At 32.7% G+C, this 15,219-nt stretch overlaps 1 protein-coding gene across 1 annotated transcript; it reads left to right on the top strand.

The window, feature by feature from the left end:
- The first annotated feature begins 1,226 nt into the window (after positions 1-1,226).
- Positions 1,227-5,749, top strand: LOC116025516 (putative E3 ubiquitin-protein ligase RF298). Its single transcript, XM_031266757.1, has 3 exons — positions 1,227-1,450; positions 2,013-4,194; positions 4,894-5,749. The coding sequence occupies exons 2-3, from the start codon at positions 2,020-2,022 to the stop codon at positions 5,434-5,436; spliced, it is 2,718 nt and encodes a 905-aa protein (XP_031122617.1). The 5' UTR covers positions 1,227-1,450; positions 2,013-2,019; the 3' UTR covers positions 5,437-5,749.
- Positions 5,750-15,219: the final 9,470 nt, after the last annotated feature.

The following is a 15,219-nucleotide window of genomic DNA, read 5'->3' as shown; positions in this document are numbered from 1 at the left end:
AATATAATAATAATAATATAAAAACAAAATAAATAAATAAATAAGGAGGAAAACAAGACTGTCGTTTCTCCTACTCNTTAATATTATTATAAGTTTTATTTTATTATTACATAATAATATTAATATTAATATTAACATTAATATTAATAATAACATGAATGTCCTTATAGGTCATTTTACATGTTAGCCGCTAACCTAAATAACTAATTTTACTAAACATTTTTAAAATGGTATTTCTGTCTTTTAAAACATATTTCATTTCTATTCCATAGAACAATCAAACATTGTAATATAATTCCTAAAGTTTATTCCTCCCGCAAACCAAACAATAGAATACAATTTCAATTTTATTCCTTGCCTATTCCATTTTTATGGAATAGCATTTCTATCATCTCAACATTTATTCCGTGAACCAAACGTGGTGTAAAAGTCACAAATTGAGTTTGTCATTTGGTGATTAAAGAGGCAACGTATGGAACACTTGGTCACATGAGGATTTCACATGGTGTTGTGTGGTTTGTACACCATGGATGTGTTTCACCCTACTTATATTGCATTTATTAATGGGTTAATTATTCATCATTTGCTTCTTAAAATTAGTTCCTTCATTACAGGGATGAATTAATTTATTCTTAAATGTGCAAAATTCAAAGAACTTAATTAGGTAGAATAGTCACACGTGTGTTTGACATCTTTTATGTTCTCATGCGTCTCTCATTTGCATTTTTAATATTCCTGATTATGTGCAAAATTTAAAACAAAATTAATGCCTAGTGTGATAAAAAAGAAAAAAACATAGCTAAATTTGTCTCATGATTACTTTCGTTGGGTTGTTTTCAAAATAAGAAAGAAAGAAAGAAAGATTGTAAGTGTAACACCGGAAACATCTATCTCATAAAATTCCTTAAAGAGGGAGGGAAGAAATTTCTATAATAAAACTCATTTCAATTAAATAATATTTTTTTTTTTGAAACGAGATAATAAATTTTTAATCCTTCAAAGAATTAGATAATATAAGTACTAAAAATATAATATAATGGTGAATTAGATATCATAAATACCAAAAAAGTATGGTAAAATTTTAACACTACATGGTCCATGCTATTAACCATAGTTAGGCCAAATGCCTTAAAATACTCCCTCTATATATCTATATATAGAGAGCTGAGGCATCAATCTTTGTTGTGTCAAACAAAAATTATTTTGAGAAAAAAAAAAGTAAAATAAAATAATTCAATAAAAATAGTTTTCCAGCCCAAAAAAAAATAAAAAAATGCAGGAGAGATTTTCTGATCTCAATGCTTTAAAATTGAGAGAATATAATAATAATAATATAAAAACAAAATAAATAAATAAATAAGGAGGAAAACAAGACTGTCGTTTCTCCTACTCTCTCCGATGCTCTTAGATTTATCCTACCTTTGATCGCTGAAAAAGTAGCTCAAATCTGGTATGTATTCATCGGGGAAATCCCTATTTTTTCTATAAAATTTGCATCTTTTCATAACGATCTTTAATGGGAATAAGAGCAAAATTTTCTTGATTTTTAGCTTAATTGTTTTGATCTATGAGTTGATTTTGATTACTGATATGAATTCGGGTTGATCCTAGGTTGGTTGTTGCGTAATTGTATTCAATGTTCGGTTATCTTTCTGTGTGTGTTTTCTGTTGATTCAATAGATATGTGCTTGATGCAGGTAATTTTGCTGGATTCTTGTTGATCATAAGGATTACTGAATTCATCGAATGAATTTTGTATCGTTTTGCGATTTGATGGTTTATATTTTATTGTTTGAATTGATGATTTAGACTCACTAACAGTAGATGAATTGGGTTGAAGATGGATAGTTAATGAAATGCCTTCAAAAAGCTGATTGTAGCTTCCTGTCTAGATTATATTTTTGATTAATGTGAGCAGTGGATTTCAGTATTTATTGAATGTTCAGTGTAAAAGTCCGCCCATTTGTATTAGTTACATGAAATGAAGTTCTGAAAGATATTTTAATGTGCAGCTAAGGAATGGCATCAATGGCTGCAAAGGCGTGTACTAGTACAACTACTACTACTACTACTCAGATATCACAAGTTATGACAGTGTCGGAAAAAGGGAGTAGGAATAAGAGGAAATTCAGGGCTGATCCACCTTTAGCCGATACAAATAAGATCATCCCTACAACTCAGAATGAATGCACGAGTTATGAATTTTCTGTAGATAAATTTGGAATAATCCCAAGCCATGGGAACTCCACTGGGTGTGATATGTGTAGTGTAAAACATGACAAATCAGAAGGTTTGAAACTTGACCTCGGATTATCATGTGCAGTAGGGTCATCGGATGTAGAGCCTAGGCGGCCAAGAGAGGATGTTGAAGCAACTGAAGATTTTCGTGATGCTGACTGGAGTGATCTCACGGAATCTCAGCTGGAGGAGCTTGTATTGAGTAACTTGGATGCAATTTACAAGAGTGCGGTAAAGAAAATAATAGCTTGCGGTTATAGTGAAGAGGTTGCAAATAAGGCTGTGTTGAGGTCTGGTTTTTGCTATGGGTGCAAGGACATTGTGTCAAATATAGTGGACAATGCACTAGCATTTCTCAACAGTGGCCAAGTAATTGATTCATCAAGGGGGCATTATTTTGAGGACTTGCAACAGATGGAAAAGTATGTATTGGCTGAATTAGTTTGTGTTCTGCGGGAGGTTAGGCCTTTTTTCAGCACTGGTAATGCAATGTGGTGCCTATTAGTATGTGACATGAATGTGTCCCATGCGTGTGCACTGGACACTGATCCTTTGAGTAGTTTTGTAGGGGATGGGGCTTCGAATGAAAATTCATTGGCTTCTTTGCAACCTCCATTGAAAGCAGAGGCTAAAAGTATCGAATCTAATGCTTCAATTTCTTGTAAATCAACTCCTTCAGCTTTTTGCGCTTATTGTCCATCAGTCACACCTGACACTGTTTCAACTCCATATGGCCACACCTTTCTGTCGGACACACCTGCAGCTGCAGCACTTCCACATGTAAAACCTCATTCTTCTCTCAATGGGCTTATGACTGAGAAAGAATGTTCAAATAATTTGTTTAACACTGCTGAAAAGTCCTTTAGTGCAGCTGGAACATCCCATGGTCTACACACGGAGAAGTTTGTTGGCAGTCGGAAAATTTCTGGAACCACCAAGAGGGAGTATATTCTCAGACAGAAATCTATTCATCTGGAGAAACACTACAGAACATATGGTTCTAAAGGGTCTAGATCTGGAAAGCTTAGTAATTTTGGTGGATTTCTGTTGGATAAAAAACTGAAGGCTGTGGCTGACTCCACTGGATTGAATCTGAAGAATGCCACAATAAATATGAACAAGACTAAAGCCGATCAGTTTCATTATGTTGAAGGCCATAATGTCTCAACAAGTACTGGATTTTCTTCAACTCCCATGTTTGGTTCAGAGAATGCTAATGCCACCTTTGCATTGCCTAAATCAACCATCCCATCTCTATTTCCACCAGTCAATACCACTCCTTCACTATCAGTCACTGACACTGAGAATTCTCTCCCAGTGCCTGCAAAATGCATCTCAATCCAAATGCCTATCAACCATAGTGATGAGGTGCCTACCTGTGGTAGTACTGCAGAAAATGAAAAACACATCACTCAATGGGCTACACAGGACAAGAAAGATGAAATGATTTTGAAGCTGGTTCCAAGGGTGCGTGAATTACAAAATCAGCTTCAAGAGTGGACAGAATGGGCTAATCAGAAGGTTATGCAAGCTGCCCGTAGACTAAGCAAAGACAAAGCTGAGCTTAAGACACTCAGGCAGGAGAAAGAAGAAGTTGAGAGGCTCAAAAAAGAAAAGCAGACTTTGGAGGAAAACACTATGAAAAAGCTGACAGAGATGGCTAGTGCCTTGGGTAAGGCCAGTGGGCAGGTGGATCGAGCTAATGCTGCCGTCCGCAGACTTGAGGTTGAGAATGCTGCATTAAGGAGGGAAATGGAAGCTGCTAAATTGCATGCAGCAGAGTCAGCTGCAAGCTGTCAAGAGGTATCAAAGAGAGAAAAGAAGACACTTGCAAAGTTTCACTCCTGGGAAAAGCAAAAAATTATGCTCCAGGATGAACTTGCAACTGAAAAACGAAAGTTGGCTCAGCTGCAACAAGATCTGGAGCTAGCTAAGGATCTCCAAAATCAAATTGAGGTATGCCTAAGTAATATTTCCAAATTTGCACCTGTTTCTACTGTGACAGTTATTGCACTTCACTTGATCCACAAATTAGGCTGTATATGCAAATGATGGGCGTAAGATTTCTTTGTTCTTTGATGTCCATTTAAGTTAGAAACTCTGAAACAGCAATGCTTTTAAAGTGTGTTGGGTTCTGGAATCTTACAGGAGAAAAATTATCTTTTACCACTCCATCCCTGACCAAACTATCAGTTCAGCAATTGGAATAACCTATGCAATTTAACTTGTATAACTTATATGTTGGTTACATACTTCATGCACAAGAACAACATATTCGCTTTCTCATCGTAGTTTAGAGATTCTCTTTTTTGTTTAGGTGGGGTTGGGGGGGAGGGAGTGTTGAAGGTTGATTTAAAAAAAAAAATTAATTTATTTCCTCAGCAATGTATTTGAGCAATCGTATTATATTGTTTGTCTAATTATACAGTTGGCCTTTTCCTTTGCATAAAAGTGGTGTGGAGAGCTTTTCATATTAGATTCATGGAGAAGATAAACCTTCACCATCGTAAGAAGTCATTATTATTGCCAAATGCCAATCATCTTATATAGCTTCTCAGTTGCAGTTTGATGGACACTTTAGTTTATGAAGTAATGTAGTGATGCATGGTATATCCTGGTAAAATGTGCTCTTATTCAAATGCTGAAACCTCACAGGCTAAATGGAAGCAAGAAAAGATTGCAAAGGATGAATTACTTTCACAGGCAAGCTCACTAAGGAAAGAGAGAGAACAAATTGAGACTTCTTTTAAATCCAAGGAAGATATGATAAAATTGAAAGCAGAAGACAACTTGCAGAAGTATAAAGAGGATATTGAGAAGCTAGAAAAGGAAATATCCCAGTTGAGGCTGAAAACTGACTCATCAAAAATAGCTGCTCTTAGAAGAGGCATAGATGGAAGCTATGCAAGTAAAGTGACAGACCTCAAAACTCCTCCAGAACCAAAGGAAAGCCATACACATCATATTTCAAGATTGATAGCAGATTTTCGTGATTTCTGTAACACTGGTGGGGTGAAGCGGGAACATGAGTGTGTCATGTGTTTGTCTGAAGAGATGTCTGTCGTTTTCCTTCCATGTGCCCACCAGGTAGTATGTACAACATGCAATGAGCTCCACAAGAATCAGGGGATGAAAGACTGTCCTTCTTGTAGGAGCCAAATCCAGCAGCGTATTTGTGTACGTTTTGCTCACTCTTAGCTTACTTCTGGAAGAGAGATAAGTTATCAAAAATAATGATTTGTTGTCGAACTCCTGCATACGAATAATGCACTTGGATAACCTTTCAAAAACAATATCATACTGTAGTTTGTGTCCATGATTGTGACCCAATTAAATTAAGAAAAAAAAAAATACTATAGAGATAAAGTGAGATGCTTATGCTATGTGTGAGGTTTGTAAATCATGTTCTCTTCACATGAATAAAGTTTGTGGTTTCTTGTTACAAGTATTTTCAAACATGCTATGTTATTTATTCATACTAATGAATGAAGAACCCTTCTTTTCTTCTGTAGTAAACTACTGAACTGGATGTGTTTTGCTAATTTCTTGTTGATTACACTATATCAAGCAGTATTGTAAAAATCGGACTAGGCGCTCCTAGGCCGAGGTGATTTTAGCTATAGGTGGCTTTTAAATCGGACTAGGCGCTCCTAGGCCGAGGTGATTTCAGCTATAGGCGGCTTTTAATTCGTCGATTGACTAGGTGTCCTAGGTGCTGAGTCAGCGCTTAACACAGGGGAGTGTTTTTTTTTGTCTACTCGATTGCTCCTCTTCTATATTCCTCCAACCATGTACTCAACTAACAATCTAACATATGTAGTTGATTAGTTTGTACTCACAACCCTGAGTGGAAAAAGTGAAGATGAGTGGAGATGATATATTCGGATTACTTTGCTGCCTAGGCGCTCGATTAGCGTCTAGCGCCTTCTGCAACATTGGTCACAAGTATTGTACTTCGTAGTAACTATTGCTGAGGAAATGCATTTACTGCGGGGACATATGAGGAAATACAAACAATATGATACAGTTAAATGCTTTCTTCCCGCCTGGAATCATTACAATATTCTCCCCGCAGTAAATCCTGTCTCCAAGTTGCTTCCTTAGGAGGTAGGTTTAACCCATTGCACTAGGATTCAAAAAAAGACAACAAGCAATAAGTTTTTCCAAATCCCCAAGTCATTGCTGCTCAAATCACCTTGCAAGCTGCGGGGGATTTGAGCCATAAATGAATAGAACAAAACCAAATTCGATCCCCACAACCAAGCATGAAGGAAGAAGAAGAAGAAGTGTAGCAGGTCGTTTAGCCTCCTCAAAGCTGCGCTGAACATTTTCCACGACGAACAAGAAACCAAAGAAGAAAAACAGCGACTTGAAGAAGGTGGTGGAGTTAATGCGGCCGCTGACGCTCTAAGACAAATCTCCCTCGCCGGAATTTCGAAACAATAGAGTTGTGAATCATTAGCCAGCCCAAAACATGCACCATAACCGGTTTTTGTTTCCAGATATAATCTCCATCTGTTTAGTTTAACCTGGAGGAGGTACGTCAATTTTCTCCACAATGAGTTGTTTCCTAGTAGTAATTTGTAAAACACAGCTTTAATGGCACTGTTCTTCCCCAAAAAAAAAAAAAATTCTTCCAAATCCCTAGAACATCTTTTGTCATTCTCCACGATAATCTCCATCATTGATTCCTTGAAATCCTTCTGCGGACTCAACCGACGCCTTCACTATTGCAACGCCATCTTCTTCGCCCGTCCTGCCCCCTTGTTCCGCGGCGAGCTTCTTCGGCCATGGCTTTGGATCTTCCCGTGCGCAATCCTCGGACAACTATTAGCTCGGGGCCTCACTCCAGTGACCTTGGAAAGAGGTTTTGTAATGTTCATGTCTCTGAGCTTGTAAAACTAGGCGTTGATAAACTATTTTAGAAATCTCAATGAGAAAGACATGCCATTAGCTAGGAAAAAAGAGGAAAGAACTGGAAGGGAAGGGAACTAAGACCATTACCCTCAGCACCAAATTCTGTACTAAATTTTACCCCAAACAAAATATTCTCAGCATATTTTTACATTAAATTTTTTTCATCTCCAACTCATTACATCAAATTTTATTTCTTCACTAAAATAATTTGTTTTTTCATATTATCTTTAAATATTTTAATATAAAATATAATTATAATACAAATAATATAAAGTAATTATAGATTTAATTTTCTTTAATCTTGTTAAATTTATACTTTATATAATTTTATTTTTAATTATTTTATGTTCAATATTAGTCTTGTTTTAATCGTCTTAATGAAATCTTTCAAATGATATATTTTATTTTTAATAATATAAAATTTATATTTAACAATTTAATAAAATATACAAATATATTAAAACTAAATAATGACATAAAAGGAATTACAAATAAAAAATAAGGGCAGTTTGGAAATAAACAAACTACACCAATTTGGTGTTAGATGAATAGTGCAGCACCAAATTTGGTGCTGCACTATTCATCTAACACCAAATATTTGGTGGGATGCAGTGACCATTAGAGTACCTATGCGTCATTTTTTATTTTTTTTACTGTTTTGGTGTTTTCTCGTGCTCATTGGAGATGGTCTAAGCATGTGAAATTGCATACATTTAACTTTTGAAGGGTGTAATTGAATAATGTTGGTGCTGGTGAATAAGTCGATACACACACACACACACACTCTCTCTCTTATAAATAGGGGCGCGCTCTAATGAGAACGGGTGCACAGCAAAGAAATAAGAATGATCCACAGCCGTCCACGTGTCCAGATCAGCGAATCAGATGTAATTTTAAAATACGATGCGGTGGCATTTTCGTAAATAACTTGAACTTTGGTTCAAGTAAATGTGTTATAAGTGCAAGTAGTTGGTGCAGATTTACAAGTAAAAAGTGCAAGTAAAATCACTTACAAGTGCAAGCAATTTACCTTGTTAACATTTGTGCACTTAGGTGCAACTAATTATACCATTAGGTGCAACTAGTTATAACGTTAGGTGCATTTAGTATTGATGCTCAATGTACATTTTACTTGCACATGTAATACATTTTACATGCACTTGTGCACCTATTTTCACTTACAAGTGTAAGTAATTTACGTTGTTAACATTCATGCACCTAGTTATAACCTTAGATGCAATTACATCTAGACACGTGGCGCGCTGCGAACCGTTCTCATTTTTCACCTGGCGCATTCTCATTTGAACGCAATACTCTATATATATATATATATATATATATATATATATATAGGGTCATGTTCAGGTGTGGCCGCGCCCTTACGTGCGGCCGTGCGGTTTACACCACTCAATGTTAAGAAATGCACCACTCAATGTTACAAAATGCACCACTCTATACATGTAAACAAATCTATACTATATATAAAAGCATTATCCTCCTCAAAAATTTTCCGCCCAAACACAGGGGCATTTTAGTAATATGGTAATTATTATTCTAATTATAATTAATTAATATTATTTTATCATAATATTAGTAATTATGGTAATCATAATATATTATATATAGTATATATTGGTAATTAGTTATTAGTAATTATGGTAATTCCTTATTAGTAATTATGCTAATTATTATGATAGTGTTTTATCAAAAACAAAATTATTATGATAGTATATTTGTATTTTATAGATTAATACATATACATGCATTAATTTAATACCACTAAAAAATGTTTATGGTAATTAATTATTATGATTTTTTCAAAAAAAAATTATTATGATAGTATATTTATATTTTATAGATTAATACATATACATGCATTAATGTAATACCACTGACAAATGTTTATGGTATAGATTTATTTATTTATTTATTATGGTAGAATAATAATCTATATCTATATCTATATCTATATAATAATATATTAGTTATAATTGTATGGAATTCTATTAATTATAATTGAATTCCATATATATATATATATATATATATATATATATATATATATATATTATATTTCAATACCTATTTGTTTACAATTCCGTTTATTTATTACCAATTACCAATTATTACGATAATGGTGAAAACATATGAATGGTAATCAAATGAATTACCAATTATTACCAATTACCAATAATAGCTCTGCCTCTATCTCTTTATGGCTATAAATACAAGAAGAAACCCAGCCAACCACCACCACCAATTTTATACTCTCTTAGTTTGTTGTTTTTCGTTTGTGAAAGCATCAATGTACATAGGAAGAACCACCATTCTCCATAAAAGTGTGACATATTTACTATTTTTTTTACTGTTCTTATCTTATCTTTTGTTTTTTTTTGTTTTTTTTGTTTTTATTTTTTTTTGGTTACATTCATTTTAGGTTCTTATATTTTGCAATCACAAGCGCGAGGGTTAATTGTTGGTAGCTTCAATTGTCGAAAGGTAAGCTAATTTGTCAAATAACTACAACTTTTATTATAAGTATTAACTATTCTTTTTTAATTGATTTTTTAACTATTCTTTTATATTTGAAATCTTATATTTCCGGCTCTTTTGATTCTTTAATTACAAATGCAGATATTTGGAGCCTAATAAGCAATGTGATGCAAAGGATAATGGATCTGTTAAGAGATGTGAAAGTTGAGAAGCAATTAATAAAATATTTTCCTGTTGAAATCATAGACATTTTATGTTTTAGGGCATTAAAGATTTCAAATTTTAAATTTGTGTAATTTGTTTAAATCTTAACATTTCATGGTTTTACATTACTTTGAATATGTAGTTGTTTTATTCGTTTATTCATACCATGTGTCAGAGGTGAAATTATAGTTCAAAAAAAGAATATTAAAAAAATAATTAACTGGAAATTAAACGGCACGGAATTTAAGCCATTTGAAAAAGTAAATCAATATTAATATTTGTTTGAAAATTGAAAAAAAAAATTGAATTTATTTTGACAATTAAATTATTTTAATTACATTAATCATATTAATATTTATGAAGGAAAAAGAAAATGAATATATTAATATTTCATTGGAAATATAATTAGAAATTATATTTTTATAATTATATTACTTATTAATTATATGGAAATGAATATTAAAATATTTTTATGAATGAAAAAGGAAATAAATATTACACACGGGAATCTGTTATTAATATTATGTTACTAATGTAACTAATTGGCACAAGAATCAGACCAAATGAAAAAGGAGATTAATAATAAAAATTCACTATAAATATAACACAGCTTTCCCTGTGCAAAAATTAGTAACCACCAAATGAAATATTAGCAAAAAATTATGAAGGAAAAAGAAATAGAAATTAATATATGAAGGAAAATATATATTCAACAATTATACTTTTATAATTATATTACTTTTTAATCATATGGAAATTAATAATAAATTTTTATGAACAAAAAGAAAAATAAATATTACATGGGAATCTGTTATTAATTATTTCTTACTAATTGGCAAGGAATCAGACCAATTAATTGACAACTATTATTAGGAAAAATGAATAGATGGAAAGTAATATTGATTCTTTTGATGAAGGAAAAAGGAAATGAATATACTAAAAAGAAAATGGAATATTATGAAAAATGAAATGAATATATTTATATTTCACTGGAAATATAACACAACTTTTCCCTACGAAAAAATTAGTAACCACTAAATGAATGATTAGGGAAAAATTATAAAGGAAAAAGGAATGTAAAATAATATTAATTCTTTTTATGAAGGAAAAATGAAATAAATATATTCAAAAGGAAATGAAATATTAGAAAAAATGAAATGAACATATTAATATTTCACTGGAAATATAACACAGATTTCTCTACAAAGAAATTAGTAACCACCAAATGAAATATTAGGAAAAAATTATGAAGGAAAAAAGAATGGAAATGAATATTAATTTTTTATGAAGGAAAATGGAAATAAATATATTTATAAGAAAATGAAATATTAGGAAAAATGAAAGGAATATATTAATATTTCACTGGAAATATAACACAACTTTCCATATGAAAAATTAGTAACCAACAAATGAAATATTAGGAAAAAATTATGAAGGAAAAAGAAACGGAGATCAATATTAATTCTTTGTATGAAGGGAAAATGAAATGAATATATTCTTTAAAAGGAAATGAAATATTAGGAAAAACGAAATGAATATATTAATATTTCACTGGAAATATAGCATAGCTTTCCCTACAAAAGAATTAGTAACCAACAAAATGAAATATTAGGAAAAAATTATGTAGGAAAATGAATGAAAAATTATTATAATTAATGATAAATTTTCAAACATCATTATCTTACTTTAAGAACTCTAACTATAACACCTACATTTAAAAAAAAAAAAAAAACAAATTAATTACACAAATAAAACCCAAAGGATAAATATAAAGTATACCCTAAAGAGCCCAATTAAGTTTGACATGTTTAGGTAGAATTATAGCTCTTAATACATTATACAGCCCAACTGTTAGACAAAAATACACAACAAATAAAACATGCTCATAAATCAAACATAACATTCATGAAATAAGGTTAATCTATACACTTAAAAGAAAGCAGAGGTAATCTATACATACATGCTTTAGAAATATCTTATAATCAATGAAGTAATAAAGTCCTAGATAATTTACTCCAGTCATTCTGAAATAGAGCACTAAAAAGCTATAATTTTGGATATTTACTTCATTAGTGATCTAAAATAAGTATAAAAATTTACAATAACGTACAATGTACAATATACCAATGTCGTCTACAAAAAGGTTTTCAATAATGTGTAATTCAAAACAGTTATGTTATGTTTTCTTTTTATACAAAGATGACAAAATTGCTATATATCTAGATAGAAAATATATCATTCGTACAAATAATTTCTATAACTGAGTTGCTAGACAACGAGATAATTAAACTAATTAATACAAATCATAAATATTGATATATAAAATGTCTAAAGTTTCAGCACTGGATGCATATATATACACGTTGGCTATTAATTGGACAATTATTTGTTCAAATTCAACCAATGATAACATCATAAAATATAATCGATCAAACTCAATTCTTCAATTGTACTATATAATATTCGACGTTATAATTTACATTGTATATCAATCTAAATATTCTTAAAATATTATAACAAATTCATTCCGTGCAACGCACGGGCGAAAATACTAGTAACTTATAATTGCTGAGACAATATGATAGCTACAAGTACAAAAATTGTCAATTACAAGTACAAAATGTGTCAATTACATATACAGAATCTGAAAGTTATTTTTGGACCAGGGGACAATGCAAGGTAGACCCTGGCCCACGGTAGAATTAGTATGCTTAATAAGCACATCAGAAGATGCTTAATCACAAGCTTGTAATTAGCATTCAAGCTTTCAAAGCTTAACCATTCGTACATCAGCTTTAATGAGCTTAATAATCTTAAGCTTAATCACTTTTCACATTGTGCTGCCAGCACATTTCGAAATGCTAATATTAATTAACATTTCACTTAATTTTAAATTTTGACTTCTCTCAAATATGTTCACTTTGAGAATCAATTTCTCATTCACCTATAACCATTTTGAGTGTACAATATATCAATATTTTAGTCTCACAGCGTAGAACCTAAATCTACTACGACCCGATCTAAACCGGAAGTGGACCCCACATATATTTGTACCATAAAATAGCCACTTAAAATTGTCATTTCAAGCTAAAAAAAATTATAGCAATTCCCCACATAAATGAAAATTGATTTATGAGAAGTGGAAAAACAACACGAACGTACTCAACTGTCGATCCCTGCATAGCATAGGTAGGTGTTACCCTTTGAACCTTGCCTTGTGAAGATATGTTTACTTTACTGGCTGTATGGTAGAATTTATTGATACCTTTGAACCAACTGTTGTTTGTGTAAATGATATCCCACACAGGAACCTTTCAACATTTGTTTTGTTCTCATGGGTGTGCCCATTTTGGTCCTGTGTCACCTTTCTGGTTTTGCGATAGTTTCTAAAGAACTAAGCCAATTTATTCTCCTTTGAAACGATCTCACTTCTCTCTCACATAGGTGATTCTTTTCGGAGTATCTGACAACACTTGTGTGCATAGGGTGAAATGTCAAAAGATATTTGTATGTTAAAACGGAAAGTCAGTGACTCCCCGAGTGTCGGTCTCGAAGGAGGGACGTGGAGGTGTGTCAAGTGTTCGGGAGTTTACTTGATTGAGTCATGCATGGGATTCGAGTGTGGTGGATGGTGGATCGTGAGTGAAAGGAGTTCATAAGGTTTGGTTTGATTGTAAGAGAGTAGTAAAGTAAAGGAGTTTTCAAATATGTAAAAGGGGGTAGGGATTGGATAGTGTTCATGTATGTTGCATCTTGGTGTGACTAAGGTAATGGATAGATAATGCAAGGATGTTGGCTATTCAAGAGTGTGTTGTCTTAGTCCTTTTCCACCTTTGTGTACTAAGGCTTCTTTGACTTAGGAGTGCCTTTAAGCATCCAAAGCTCTAAGAGGAATTTTATCAAACACTTAAGCTTCACACTATCCTACTATTCTTAAGAAGTCCATAGGAACTATGATTGTGTCAAGCTTCAAATCCTAACTCTAATCAAAGACATGAAAGAGTCAAGAGCTCAATCTCTCATCTAGATTGGCCAAATCCAAACAAGATCTCATCAAAACAACAACCAATAGACAAGAATAGATAATTCAACAATCTAAGCATTTAGATCCAAAATAGAGATAAGATCATCACACTAGCATCATACAATCACACAATCTAAATCCATAGATTAAACTAGCCACTCATGATATGAAATTCAAGACAAAAGCTAATTCAATCCAAGAATAAGATAACAAAATATAATATAAATGAAATAGAGATCACCTAGAGTGAAGTGATCCTTCAATCCAAGCTTTGTAGTCTTCTACAATGGAGATTTATCTAAACTAAGAAATGAAAAACTAAGAAAATGGAGAAAGTTCTCCAAAGGAAAAACTAAGGAAAGGAAAACTAAATTTCTGGGAACCTCATATGAAAATCTATCAAAGGGGTTTAAATAGTCTCCGAAATAGCAACCCTAGTCAAATTTCGCGCAGTGTAGTCTCCACGCCTGCTCACATGCGTGTGAGTGTGCGTGGGAGGCTACTGGATTGTTTCCACGCATGCTCACACGCGTGTGGCCATCCTGCTGGGTCCTCCAGGGCTCCAATCTTGTCAGGTTCGCTCTTTAAGCTCAACTTTTGCTCTTATTTGCTCCCGGGGCTCCTGTTTCACCTCCTTTAGGCTAAAAGTAGCTTTCGTGTGTTGGTTAGTGATTTTCAAGCATTTATGAGCACAATTCATCATGTAAGGATGCTATAAACGTGACAAAACACCCTAATATGAGCTTGATTTAAGGGTATCTCGGAGGCTTATCAGTATCCCGCATACTCACACATGTCAACCGACATTCAAATCATTAAAGCATCAACGTGCTAGCCTCATGCGGGAGTCAGTTCTAACGAGGAATGGTAGGGAGTCTGTGATATCTACTATTTTGTACAATAATTCATTCCTTATTTTATTTGTTTTGATGTTTATTTTCTTTATTCTAGTGAAATTGAGAATTGTTTGTGTGTTATATTGTTCCAAGGGTTGAATTATCCACAAGGAGCAGCAAATGAAGAATTTTGGAACATTTTGGACAAGTTTTGGAAGAAAAGGAAATTACCTAAGGAAGGAAGGGAAACAAGAATAAGAGTGAGAAAAGATATGGAAGCTGCCTCATGGGCCCAAAGCCCATCTATCTCCTATATATTCTACACATTCTCTACAATTTAAGGAGTTCCCAACCCTATCTAGTTTTAGTCTATTTTTCCTTTTTCTCTTTAAATTTCCCTAGCATAGTTTAGATTAGTTTTACATTAGATTATTTAATTTCAAACTTGGAATCTCGAATTGAAGTTGGATTTGTTCTTCATCATTAGTAAAGTTCTCTTATTCCTTT

Source organism: Ipomoea triloba, chromosome 1, assembly GCF_003576645.1.
Source record: "Ipomoea triloba cultivar NCNSP0323 chromosome 1, ASM357664v1".
NCBI lineage: Eukaryota > Viridiplantae > Streptophyta > Magnoliopsida > Solanales > Convolvulaceae > Ipomoea > Ipomoea triloba.
Note: the sequence above shows the minus strand (reverse complement) of the source record. Positions and strands in the feature narration are given on the sequence as shown.